Raw genomic sequence first — 13782 nt, 5'->3', positions numbered from 1 at the left:
TTGTTTTTTAACGTTGCATGGAGACACAATTTCAAACTTCTGTCTTTTGTTAAAATTAATGTGCACCCAAAAACACGACACATGTTCTTCTTATTAAGATTCAATTGTTTTGCAAATATCGCCACCCTGTGGTACAAGCACGAATACACTATAATCATCCACTATGATTACAAGTGAACCTTTCCTGCTTTACTTTTATGTTCATCCACTAGACATATAAACAGGGCCAGACAAGGCTAGAAAAGTAGGTAAACATTCCTATCTCCATAACTATGCTGTAATTGTTTTTTTTTTTTTACATATATATACAAAGATCGTGTTCACTCACACACAATACATGCACCTGCAGAGGGTGGACACAATAACAGAAACAGCTCACAATAAAATGGTTGTGCAGTAAATACCAATTTAGCAAAGCTACGCAATGTTGTTTTAGTATGAAAAATGTAACATTACATTTTTTGGCCACATTTTAATTAACTTCTCATAGTTAGTTTCACATGTTTCATCCTAAACCAACTTCACCCAAACAGGACTGGAGAGTACCCCCTGAAAATAAGTCATGTTGACAGTTAAGAAGTTGATCAAATTACGATTGGCAAGATGCCAAACGCTATACAAATACAGCCAGACTGAAAATACTGAAATTTACATAGTCTTTAAATTAATTAACAGTCATAAACAAGAACAGAAGCTCTTTTGTAGTTTTTGAGAATATTTTTTATCCTTTTGTGCACCAGAGAAATGATGTGTCTGGACATAAACAATAGTATGCTATGGTGGTGTAATAATTGTTTCTAATGGTCCTTATGTGATATTATGACAACAACAAGGGTAGGACAGATCCATGGATTCACACCTTGCCAAGCCACAAAAATCATGAACAGGCTACATTGTTTAATTTGTCAGCTGTTTGTGAACAAGCGTAGCTTCATTTCCTTGATTGTAAATGTCAGATGTGGAAATCAGCACAGTCCTCTGCGGATGTAGCCCAAAAGCTTCAAGGATGGGACAACTGTGCATCTTGACAGGCCCATCTGCACATTAATGATGCACTGCAATGTTATTTGATCGCCTGTTAGATGAGACATGTCTTGCCTTTCTCTGCTGATGACTTTGACAATATGGCATTTTTTCAACACAGGACTGCGACGTCTGGATGTTTATTTAAATCAAACCAGTCTTGGTAACCTCACACCAATCATAGGAGTCACCAAATTCCAAAGTTGATCATTTCTGAAATGCTGCTTGATGTTTATGTTTGATTTAAATGTGGCCCAAAAGAGTGGCCTGCATAAAGAAGGGCACTGCCTGACACTTTGGTCACCCAGCATATGGTACTCGACACCAGGAGGATATACACATAAGTGCAATAACTGTTACTTCAGTATTACAGTTCAATGCTCGTTGCTTCAGATGTAAAGCCTAATTAATAGGCCTAATTACATATAATTAAGTATATTCAGTAAGAATCAATATGGAAACTCTGAAACCTCACTCAAGACACACTTCCTCCTTGCAGAACAAGAGCAAGCCTCATTATGGATGTTTCAAAGTATAATCTCTGCACTCTCAGTCTTTACAACAAACTATCCTCTTAACTGTTTGTATGCTACACCTGTCTACACACATACACTGTGCATATGATGTAAGAGAGCTGAAGCACTTATGTCTTATGTCACACAGTCTCATTAGATATATCCATCATTACAATACGTGTGGGTAAAGTTTGGCACTGCAACACAAACACCAGATGAATAGTGCAAATACCAATTATCTGCATGTGCAATACAATACAATAGGAAATGGGTGTGAAGACATTTTTAAGGTGGGCAACACAGCACTGACCTGGGCTACCTGATCTTTACATTGTGATATACAGGGGCACAAGATAAGTAAATAACACATGATTTACTGTCATATCAGTATAGAATGAGAAAGACAAGAAATGAAACATAACCTGTAGGGGTGGGTGAGAATTCCTGTGGGCATGAGTGAATGATACAGATGTGGGAGGCTGACACGATACTCATCATCATCATCATCATCATCATCCATTTGGTCGCAATAGGCACATATTTGTAGACCATAACGGAGACCTGTGGCAACAGAGTGGCAACAAAGGCATATGTAATATAAAAAAAACATCATCAACAGAGTCTAGTCTGTAGTCTGTCTAGTCTACATGGTTAATATGATTTATCAGCCATAGAGAAGAGCCATGTCTCAGCATTTATTGTCACATTCTTTATTTTCTTCTCTGTTGGGCATTAATTACAATCATAAACTGGAATATATGGGATCACTGGGGAGAAAGACTTGACAATTATCTGCAACACACACCCACACTAGCATTCTCAAGTTCACATTTGCTCTTTTTTTTTAAAAAATTTGAATGACGGTATGAATTTATTTTACAAGCAATTTCCTTTGGACTCTGTTTAATAATGTAGACCAAGTTTTGTTGCTATAACATCACAGAGTGCACATTAGTGAAAACCCATATATGGAAGAGTAGAGGGGTAAATAGAACAGGACACGACAGAAAAAAAAAAAGATGTCTTAGCAAATGTGGACGACAAGCATGCACCGCTACGAAGCCGATTACAAAGCAGCTTTTAACGGGTTTATGATTCGTTTCGAGCCCAAAGATCAGACACAGCTGTGTATGCAAAAGGAACAGCGACACCGAGGCTAGCTGACAGGCTGCTAACGCTAGCTTAGCCCAGTTACCCTGACCCTGCGCCATTTACCAGCCGGCTAACAGTTTGCGGACAGACTGCCAACAGTTTAATTTTAACTCGCAACTAACTTGTCCGCAATTGAAAGGCGTCCCTTTCGATCCCCACGAAGATAACACGTGAAAAACTAGCTTGAGTCGGAGTTGCAACTTACCTGCTGCTAGCAAAGCCACAGGGGAGGGTGATGATGATGGCAGTTCTTCTTCTGGTTGTCATGCTAGCACAATGCTAACGCTGGTTAGCTCCCTTCAGGACGCCTCAGAGGAAAACGATTTATTTTGTTTTATTTATGAAAGTGCGGCGAACTCACTGTGCGAGGTCGCTGGGAACAAAAGCTGGGGTAGAGAAAGTGATAGCCTGTCGCTGACGGTAAACTTGGGTAGTTCGCTAAGGTTACTTCGACAAAAAAAAGATCCAAACTGACCACCAAGCCACTTTGCAGGCGAATTGTGATTGGAGGGTGAATGCCACCAATCATGTGTGTAGAGCTCGGGGAGGATGAGCTCACTGGTCCCCACGCCCACCCACGAATAATAATAACAATAATAATAAAAAATAATAATAATAATAACAACAACAATGTAATTTTTATTGCATTTATTTGTTCAAATTCTGCATTAAAACAGGTAGAAGAGCAATGGCTACAAAACTACAAAGCTATAAAAACATACTCGAGGTTAACCACACAGACACCAAAAAGGCAGGCAGCCACTGACAAAATGTTACTGATTTATTTAAGCCACTCACAGACCAACAAGTGATGAGATGCAACAGCTACACTGTTTTTCCAACATGGTTGCAGTATTTGTTATGTAACTGTCTCCAGGGCTGGTCACCTCCCCCTCCCCCCATCTCTGCCCCTGCACATGAGTGTTGTCGCAGGGCAGGGCTGCCTCTGCTGCCTCCTCTGAAGCTGTGATATTTGCACCACACATTTTTTATGATCAGACACAGATGAAAGAGAATGCTGCATAGTGGAAGCATATGGAGTCATTTTCTCTGATGCTCCACCACCACCACCACTACCACCACCTCCCGCCACCCACTGGCTGTTAAAGCTGCATGCACGCCTGCCCAGTGACTCTAGGAGTGGAGGAGACATCGTTATGATTAATATCGCTTTGCTCAACTCTCCCAGCAAGGTCATCAGCAGCCATCTGTAGGCAGTGGAAAAACCCTAATATCCATTTAGATTTGAACATCCCATTGTTTCTGTGCGCTTACACGATTCAGCCCAGTGCACTGGCAAAGTGGCTGGCACGTACGCTGGCTGCTCTTTTAAAGTTGTACACTACATTGCACCATCAAGCCTGCAGTGTTCGGTTTGTTGAATTCACAGGGTGTCTGTTGGAATACAAAAGCACCATGTGTCTGGGTTTCATGTCAGTGTCCAAAATAGCATCTTCTCTCTGACTATAGTGAACTGCAAATGAATGTGAAGCAGCTTCATCATTTCCAGCAGGATGACAATTTCTTCTGCTCTCATCTAGAGGGCAGTGGAGACCCATGCAAAGACCTGTGTCTCCATTGGGATTACAATGCATAATGCAGAATGCTCACCTCACTATCTCTCGCCTTCTGAGACCCAAGTTACACAACTGAGCCAATCGTCAGCATATATGTGAGATTTACCTTGCATATGGCTTATAAAACATTACACTATATAATAATGTAATAATGTAATTAGCTTTTGTGGATTTTAATAATCTGAGGGCATTCACTTCGCATGTTAGACACAGGCAACTAACCTTGTATAAGAAGCAGTTTATGCAGGGGATGCTGTTTGAATTTGTGTGTGTGCAGTGCATGCAGGGAAGGGAAGGGAAGGGCTGGAGACTGGCAGGCCGGGGTTGCATATTGAGATCAAAGGAGAGTAAGTCAGACATCAACATCCGTTTCCCCCCCTGCCAAACAAGCTGGACCAACTGCTGACAACAGTTTAGATGAAGGATGTTGTTTCATTGTGCTTCACAACAGGAATCCTGATTGAAAAGTAGATCTCTTTCCATAGCTGCTATCACTGTTCTTTATATTTCGGGTTGACAGTTGTCGTGATGGCGCTCTTGTAGATGGGATTCTCCCGCTGCAACAGAGTGGAAACAAGTGTCATCCTACATGGTTATTCTTAGACATTCATTTTGTGTCACATTATTACTGATGAATTGAAGCCGTTAGTGACCAAACTTGATTTTGTATTTCCTATTGTAATTTTGCCTGAATAGAGTTGTCATGAGGTGTACCCATACAATGCAGCATGCTTATTTTAAGAGAAGAATATATGTGGCCATTTTTTAAATATGTCTCACGCCTTTCCTTAGCTCTGTTTTCCTCTATTTTCCTGTTTCCTCTGCACCATGTTTACCAGTATGCTCTTGTTTTACCATGTTAGTTGTCAAAAGGGTCCCCGCAGCAATGTCACCAAGACAAATTCCCATATTTATTGTACAGCCTCTGACTGACAGGCACTGAAGGGTTTGTTTGGGCAGGGCTCACCCTGTTCCAGCGTCTCTGCTCCAGCTCTCTCTGGAAGCAGGCAAACTCCCTGCGGTCATGAGTAGTTTCCATAGCAGCAACAAAGCCACACCCAGCACCACAACAGAGGCTGATAGCACTGCGGTAATCAGGATCACGTTCGGACCTGATGGGCATTCTTGAGAGACAGAGGAAGCCATTGCTCTTTATTGGAAACAGACAGTCGATATTCATTACAAAAATGTATTTCAGATTGAATTAATATGCTTGTTAAATCTCTCGGTGATGAGTGCAAACAGCATTAACCTTCTGGAAAAAAGTGGATTAAAATACACAGAAAAAAGTAATATAAGTGCATTACACATGATTTACTAATAACAAATCTGTCCAAATCTGTTTTTGGGTTTTGTGCTTTTATTCAATTTGCCAATTTGTGCGGTTGTAGAAGGAACCATACCTGACACCTGCAAAATTAACAGGTTAACACGTTTAGGTGTTTAATCTGAAAGTTTCTCTGTTGAGCCCTACTTTGTGATTTGTTATTATGATATACAATTTTTACATTAAGAAAAAATCCCTAGAGCTGCTTGAACTGTCAAATGTATATAATTGTTCTATTGCTGAGAATATATTGGTACAGTCAGAGAATCTGGTCTGACTTACAGAGTTTTCTTTTTGTCCAGTCTTCAGCAGGAAGTGCACTCTGCACCTCTCTGTGTCCATTTCAATACACCTATGAAGGCCTGGAGAGGATGGCACCGTTGCTAAGACACCAGCCTGACCTACCAGAGTGAGGTTTAGGTGTGCACAACTCGTCTTGCACTCCTCCTGGATTCATGCCCAGTGAGAGGGCCCTGCACAAGAGGCATTCTCTGTGGAAAAGAACCATCAGTGAAACATAATTCAGACAGGAAAGCCATGAACATAGACAGAGTTCTCTTGTATCTTTTTATCATTAAATACTAAAACCTACCGTACTCAATTTGAATTTTCACTTAATTTGCTAGAACTGAAAAGGTCATGGTACCTGTGCAATGTGCAGACACCGGGGCAGGAAGGGCAAAGCTCACAAGTTGGGCCTTGGAAGCGGTTGTCATGGCAAATACAGGTGCCACAGTGACAGTCTCCTCTGCCTGCACAAATCTGTTTATCCTGAGACAGACAAGACTCCAAGCTGAGAGGGCACTCACACGCTCGACCACGAAATGCTGGGAGACATGTACACACCCCGCAGACGCACCTGCCGTGCCCTGGGATAGGAAAACATGTTGAAGGAGTTTTATTTCAAAATGAGACACAATCACCTGTTGGAAAATGTGGTGCATCTTATTTAACAGTGGTTGTATATGTGTTACCCATACCTCCACACTGCAGTCCTCGGTACTGATCACAACTGAAATCACTGCATTCACAGAACTGCCCGTAGTAAGCATGGTTGGGCTTTTTGCTGCTCTTTTGACAAACACACTTCCCACAAACACACTCTCCATGGCCGCTGCACACTTCTGATGCATTATCACGGCGACAAAGGTATGAGTCAACCACCTCGCCCGATTCTGCATGATCGCATTCGCACAATGTTCTGACTCTCCCCTCTTTGCACCTGCAACATGGAAATAAATATCTGTCGCTTGATTCCTTCCTGAATAATCTGAAATTAAGCTTGTTAGCAAGATTGATGCCATCAAGCTACTTCACCTACCTGCATGTGCCACACTCCAGAGTGCCGTTGCCATGGCTACATGAAGGACTGTGTGGGACCACGTCCTTTTGACATGAGCACTCGCATATGGGGCTCAGCAGGACTTCAACCTCTTCACTATAGCCTTGGGGTTTAATAATAACACGGGGTGGTCTTTGTGAAGCAGTCACGCACAGAGGTGCCGTAATGCTTACATTAAAGCTCACCTAGAGGGGAGGTGAGAATTCCTTGAGCACAATTACAATGCTCCACTAATGAGGTAATCATAATTAACATTACCGTCTATGGCCACATGCTAACAGCAGCACTTACACAACTTACCACACACTGAGCCGGCTACACGACTACACACCTCGTCACCTGCGAAGATGTTGGAGCACTTCCTCCCCTGCTCGCTGTGCCTCGGCTTGGGGTCCTTGCAGTGTGAAGTATAGGAGATGCGATAGCCCGGCGGCAGCTTGCTGTTCTCCATAACAACCTCAGAGGTCAGCGCCTGTAGTCAATAGAGCAGTTAACCCCTTAAAGATGAGGAAGCACCAAGCTACACACATGAAGCTAATGACCTTTGTGAGAGGGTTTCTGTCTCACTTACATTATACGCTTCGACTATTATCTGCAGGATGTTGTGGGAGTTGTTAGAAAGCGTTCCGACTGCACATTTTGGGAAGGTGCTTTTTAGGCCCTGCAGCAAAACAACAATATCCTCAACATAGATGAATGAATATGTGCTCATTGACAGTTCGACAGGCTGATTTAAATGTTACTCTTTCTGTTACAATGCCATAGACAAACTGAACGTGGTGTAAAAGCATGGATGCTTGAAGTTTCATAGTCAGAAATCACCCCCTCTGACGGATGAAGGTAGTCCGTGGGAAAGTATTTGAATTCAAATATAAAACCTGACAAAAAAAATGACTAAACTGCTAAAACTACAATGCGCGGTTCTTCCAGGATTATTTTTGAAAAATAAAAATACTAACTCTTTGCCGGTTTTGGTGTTGAAATGGTATTTATTCGACAATAACAAAAATACAGAATAACACCTTTTATGTTACGTAATGTGAGGCCTAGCCAGCATTAAGTTTCAGACTTGATTTGCAGTCATACAATTAAAAAAACATAGAATTCATGATTTCCTTCATTGTAATCAGATTACATAAATACTTTTTTACACCTTGGAAACCTATGTAAGAGTATGGTTCGGGTGGAGCATTGAACTGAGTGAAATTCATGAAGATTTTATGGAAGGGAGGCTTGTGAAAGCTCCATAAAAGTGGTTAAAAGGTAAAATCCTTTCCATGCACAATTGCACGAGTACAACTGTGGGTAATTGCAGCTTTACTTGTGGCCACTTCCTTGGACTAGCACATAAAACAACTCTTCATAGCACCAAAGTATGCATTTATGAAAAACACTGATGAATAATGAATGAATAGAGACAGACTCTGCGGTACCTCGTACAAGTGTGTGACCTCTTCGGTGATGGCGAAGATGGTCTGGACGTTCTTCTTTCTCAATGTCTCTGCGATGTGAGCCACTGAAGGATAGTCCTGACAGAGGGGAGTCAGGGCAGATGCAAAATGCAATGCATAACACTCAGGTGAGAATATATATGTGTAATCAGTAGTTAAGCACGCTCTCCCTCTTCCCTCTATCGCTGTCCTCCCCCTTTCCCTCCCATCTAACAACTCTTTCTATCGTTCATTTCATTCACTCTCCCTGACAGACTTTCCATTTCCTCCAAATAGATAAATAAGTACCATTCAGAGAGGAGCAACACCATCGTCTCGCACATCCATTTTCAGCCTTGGGTGGCCATATATCCAGACAGAAATAGATTAATAATGTATCTACATTCACTCCACCTGTCAACTGCCTGGACTGCAATGAGGTCAAGACACATAACACTCCCATGAACCTAATGAGAGAGCTATATGGATGTTTAACACACAGGGACAAAGACATACACTCACAAGCAGGTAAACAGGCACACATGTTCAGTCACCCTCACACACAACACACACCCACAGTGAGATTAAGAGATGAAAGCTTCGGTTTGGATTATTCCACAAACACTCCAGCTGGTTCCCATCAGGGTGTGCCTGTCAGCATCTTCTTTACCCAGGGAACTGTGCTGTTGATTCTGACCTTTAAATCACTGTCTTTGACTTCTGTCTGCAGCAGCCTGGACCTCTATTTCACTGCTAGGATTGCAGACGGGAATCAATTTAGCACGCGCTGCAATATCTGGTCTATAGGACTTCGATGGCTCCTCTGGACCACAGCTACTGGGTGCATGCTACAAACAGAGTCAAAATATGCACACAGCGCTGCGGTGGCTTGTTCTGCTGAGAGAAAGCTTTGGTCTTTGTCTGTGCATATAAGCGTGAAATATCACAAAGCAGCATTAATCTTTTTTTTTTTCTCAAAGGAGAGGAACTTGAAAATAAACTGACCCACAAAAGTAAGGCTAAAGTGTTAGCAAACAAGTACCTGCAACATTATTATCCCATATATATATATATATATATATATATATATATATATATATATATATATATATATATATATATATATATATATATATATATATATACTGACAGATTTGAATAAGAATTTTAGACTGTATTTTATGTAGGCTAAGGTTTTGTATGTCTGCTTGTGTTTGGACATAACATTTCACTTTTGGGAACTTGTCAAGGGTTTTCTAGAAAACATGTTTTATACATCAAAGTAAGGTATCAGGAAAAACAACTATTGTTTAGGTATTGCTACAAATACCCAGGTATAGTACTGGCAACAGAATAAAAACATTTTAAAAATACCCTATTAGAGCTAAAATAGGGTAAATAGTTCTGTAGAGCTGCAGAGCTTGGTGACATTTTTCTGTGGGTTTGTCAAAGATGGCCCCTTTCACTTTTCACTCAAGTGTTAATATAAAAAAAAACATTTCTAAATGGGGCTTTAAACTATCTGAGCTTAATACCAAACCTGGAAATTTCCTCTAGTGTACACATTTTTATGCAAGTGACACTTTCCATCGTTGGGAAGCACGATGCCGCCCAGTTTGCCGTCTCCAGCTAAGTGGAAGCCAGCATCAGTAGAAAACACCAGCAGACGAGTCACGTTCCTCCAGCCGATCTGCTCCTGCAAATGAAGAACATCAAAGCGTCAATGAACTGCCAATTGGCAGCAAATAGAGGACTGTGACTGACATAAGGATTTCTGACAGGCTTTGGGAAAAGAATTACCTTTCTGCTTTTGTATGTAATCAAATGACTGTGGATGAGTAATACTTTATGCCTTCATGCTCTTTAGGGCTTAAATCAGTCAAATCAGTCATTGTGAAATTATTAAAGTCAAGTTTTCATATTTGAAAACCCCTAAAACTGACTAGTGCAGTTTCCCAAAGCAAGCTTAGTATTCTGAAATACCCCTCTCATCTATTGTCTGCAGTCTTTCCACTTCCTCCACTTAACGCCCACCCAAACGAAAAACAACAATCTCTGTGTTGCAGTCTGCTCCCTGCTGGGCTTCCTCACATTACCTCACACACAGCAGCCTGCATCAGGGCATCCAGCCCCCCCTCTGGTAAATCCAGGTTACCAGAGATCCGCTGCTCCCCCACAAGCTCTGTGAAGAGGCTTCCGTTGGCGGTGAGGCTCAGGACGTGGTGGTAGGTGAAGGCAGGGGCGCAGGGCCACGGCTCAGTCCTCTTACAGGGGCTCCTGAGCATGTCCTCCGCAGTGCTGATGTACGGCATCACCGTCTTGTCCACAAATGCTCCAAAGCCTTTTGGAGAGGGAATGAATGGAGGGGAGTAAGAGGCAGCGCAAAGTTTTGAGAAGTGATTTTGTGACTGAAGGGTGGAAAGTGAATAACTAATGCTCTCCCCTCTCTCAAAAGCTACCAGTTGTCCTTGAGCAAAGCACTTAATCCCCAATCGCTCCAGTGGTGCTGCTCAGTGGCCAGTAGTAAGATTATGATTGTACCGGGCAGCTCCCAGGTGTGTAACTGTGTGAATGTGACACAAGGGTATACCATAAAAAGGAATATGGAGGTATAAGAACTTAAGATATATGATGTTAGCCTACATTTCAGGTGAGAAGGAAAGGGAAATTGAGGCAGACAGACCCATTCTGAAGTCACTGGTGGTATTCCTCATCTCTTCCATGAGGTCAGCTCCCAACGTCTTGACATTGGACAGGTCGTCCTCCATGGAGAAGGACAGATCCATCAAGTAGTACAGGTCTATGGGGTAGCCCTCCACACGTTTGAACTTCACCTCAAAGCTCTGGGGCTCACCTACAAATTGGAAAGGTGGTCATTTTTTTTAAACATAATTCCACAGCCGTAACAGTGAGGACATGTCCTGGACATTTGGAGGTGTTACTGTCTTGACAAGGAGTTTCTACACACAAATCCCGTACAGTAAGCTTTATAAGGCTGATTCTGATTGAAATTACTGTATACTCCTAACTTTATGGATATGGCTTTGAAATATCATTTAGACCATCATGTAGGGAGATAAAAGTTAGAAAATCTCAAATTTGACAGTTCATTGATGTATAAAATGTGGGAAAAAGTAAAGTATTAAAGAATTTCTTTTGTGATAGTTTCTTTGGGGCTTGATGAGGAATTTTGGTCTCATGACCTCAGGATTTCTAGCTATGCCGCCCATCCATCCATCCATCTATCCATCCATCCATCCATCCATTTTCTGCTGCTTATCCAGTGGCAGCAGGCTAAGAAAGTTAGTCCAGACGTCACTTTCCTCAGCAATGTCTTCCAACTCCTCCTGGGGGATCCTGAGGCGTTCCCAAGCCAGATGAGATATATAATCTCTCCAGTGTGTTTGGGGTCTGCCCCGGGGGTCTCCTACCAGCTGGACGTGCCCGGAAAACCTCCAAAGAAAGGAGGTATCCTGATCAACCATTTCAACTGGCTCCTTTCTAGCTATGTCCCTGCATAATACCACTGTTTTTACTGGTAACATCCAAATCTGAAGCTACATTCTTGTCCACCAGTTTTTACAACCAAGTGCTCCAATTACAGAAGCCAGATTCAAGTTAAAATAAATCTGGAAAAATGCCACATGTATCACATTGAATTATTCCATATATCAGTCACAGCACATGCCTATGTTCATTTCCTGGAAGAACAGTGTCCTCCACTTCACTGAGGTCTGGAGGAAATCTCAATTACGATAACAAGACTTTGGAATTCCTGAGGCAGCACAGTCTGTGTGTTCAGAAATGACCTCTGCTGGAAAGTTCTCCATATACTGTATTTTAATTAGTTGGTCACTGTTTTCCAACCACTTTTCTTGACTTATTAGTATCACCAGATCTCTGCGATGAGGATATCTCCTTGATGAAATTTAAAAAACAGGAAAACTGTATTGTCATTTAGTCGAAAACAAAGGTGGTTTATACTTTTCCTTCCTCCCGACAGTGATGGAAAGACACCCACCTGGCCTCAGGTGCAGCAGGACAGTCTGAGGCTGGAGTTGCGTGACCTGTCTGTGCTGCCGATGATGTCTTTGTTCCTTAGGGTGGGAGGTGATCTTTCGGTTCTTTAGAAGGACAGTGGAACCTCTGGGGTTTTCCAGGCCATCAAAAGGACAGCCCCTCCTCAGCAGTGACCTGGCAGAGTCACAGCGCTCCCATACGTGCTGGCCCACTTCTAGAAAATTCACAGACACAGGTTTAGGTTGAGTTCAACCCCTTATATAAACACCCAAAGAAATATATACATAGATATGCAGACGGCTAAGACTAAATGACACGACATTTGCTTTGGTGCAAAATAGTAATTTGCATAAAGAAATAACACTGATGCAGACAGTATTATAGGGAGGGTGTGAATGGTGATAATGACAGGCAGCTTGTGTGTATGTTTTTCTCTCTCAGTATGCAAATTAAGTTGATTAAAAATGACACATACATTCAACACTGTTATATATGACAGACCATTTCAACACTTGCCTTTATGGTGTTTATGTTGGGGCAACATGCAGCAAGTTAGCATGACACAATAATAAATCATCAACAAGATGAGATGTGTCAAATATAATGTAAATCCTTTTTAACATATGGTCTTGAACATGTGTTACTAGCACAGCAGGATGTATGTATGTATCTGTATAACTAGATTTTCACATTTTTGAAACATCACAACTGTTTGTCATTAGTTATAAAATATAAGTACGCTTAAAAACATGATTGAATTCTCCATTTTCCCCTCAATTTTATTCTTGTCACATTAGAAAAGCCTATGACTTACTTTTAAAACTTTACCATCTCTCCAAAATACTTATTATTAAAATTTTATGTAATTTATATCTTAATACATTATGGGTTGCACATTTAAACATAGAATTAATACACAAATAATTCACAGCCTTTGCCAATAAGCATCGCTCTGATAGAGGAACTGAATTGAGAAGCTTCTTCATGGTCCCAAACAGTACACATGGCTTCCTTAACAGTGATGCCTCCGAAGAAGAAGGCAGTGTGTTTCCGAGGTCACTCACCTCCTCAGCACACCAAGCACAGTGTGGCCTTGCTGCCAGACACTCTCCACAGCTCCTGACCCCCTGACTTTGGCATTCGTGATCTGAATGGTCTGCAGGTGGAACAGAAACCAGCAAAAAGTTATACTTTTGCACTGCATGTGTGCCATATCACACACTGCAGGTTTTCTTTTCACATCCTGGATTGTAAGCGTTTACTGTGGGAGTCAAGGGAAGTTACCTTACTTGACATCAGTTTTTCTTTCCTTCTCATTTTTTGTTCCTTAACCATGCAAAAAACACAAAACTATCACTCATCAATGTCAATTTCTGTTGTCAATTGCCTAGCAACA

The 13782-nt window shown here is 41.6% G+C and overlaps 1 protein-coding gene across 1 annotated transcript; it reads right to left on the bottom strand.

The window, feature by feature from the left end:
- Positions 1–4758: 4758 nt before the first annotated feature.
- Positions 4759–13501, bottom strand: LOC139304607 (integrin beta-1-like). The gene is made up of 15 exons (XM_070928536.1): positions 13450–13501; positions 12388–12609; positions 11050–11220; positions 10463–10707; positions 9907–10062; positions 8370–8465; positions 7508–7597; positions 7268–7408; positions 6916–7121; positions 6575–6816; positions 6241–6463; positions 6000–6085; positions 5671–5677; positions 5235–5391; positions 4759–4824 (listed from the first exon to the last, which is right to left on the bottom strand). The coding sequence occupies exons 3-15, from the start codon at positions 11150–11152 to the stop codon at positions 4759–4761; spliced, it is 1818 nt and encodes a 605-aa protein (XP_070784637.1). The 5' UTR covers positions 11153–11220; positions 12388–12609; positions 13450–13501.
- Positions 13502–13782: the final 281 nt, after the last annotated feature.

Source organism: Enoplosus armatus, chromosome 21 (assembly GCF_043641665.1).
Source record: "Enoplosus armatus isolate fEnoArm2 chromosome 21, fEnoArm2.hap1, whole genome shotgun sequence".
Classification (NCBI taxonomy): domain Eukaryota; kingdom Metazoa; phylum Chordata; class Actinopteri; order Centrarchiformes; family Enoplosidae; genus Enoplosus; species Enoplosus armatus.
The sequence above is the reverse complement of the archived record's forward strand: the minus strand, read 5'-3'. Positions and strand labels throughout refer to the sequence as shown.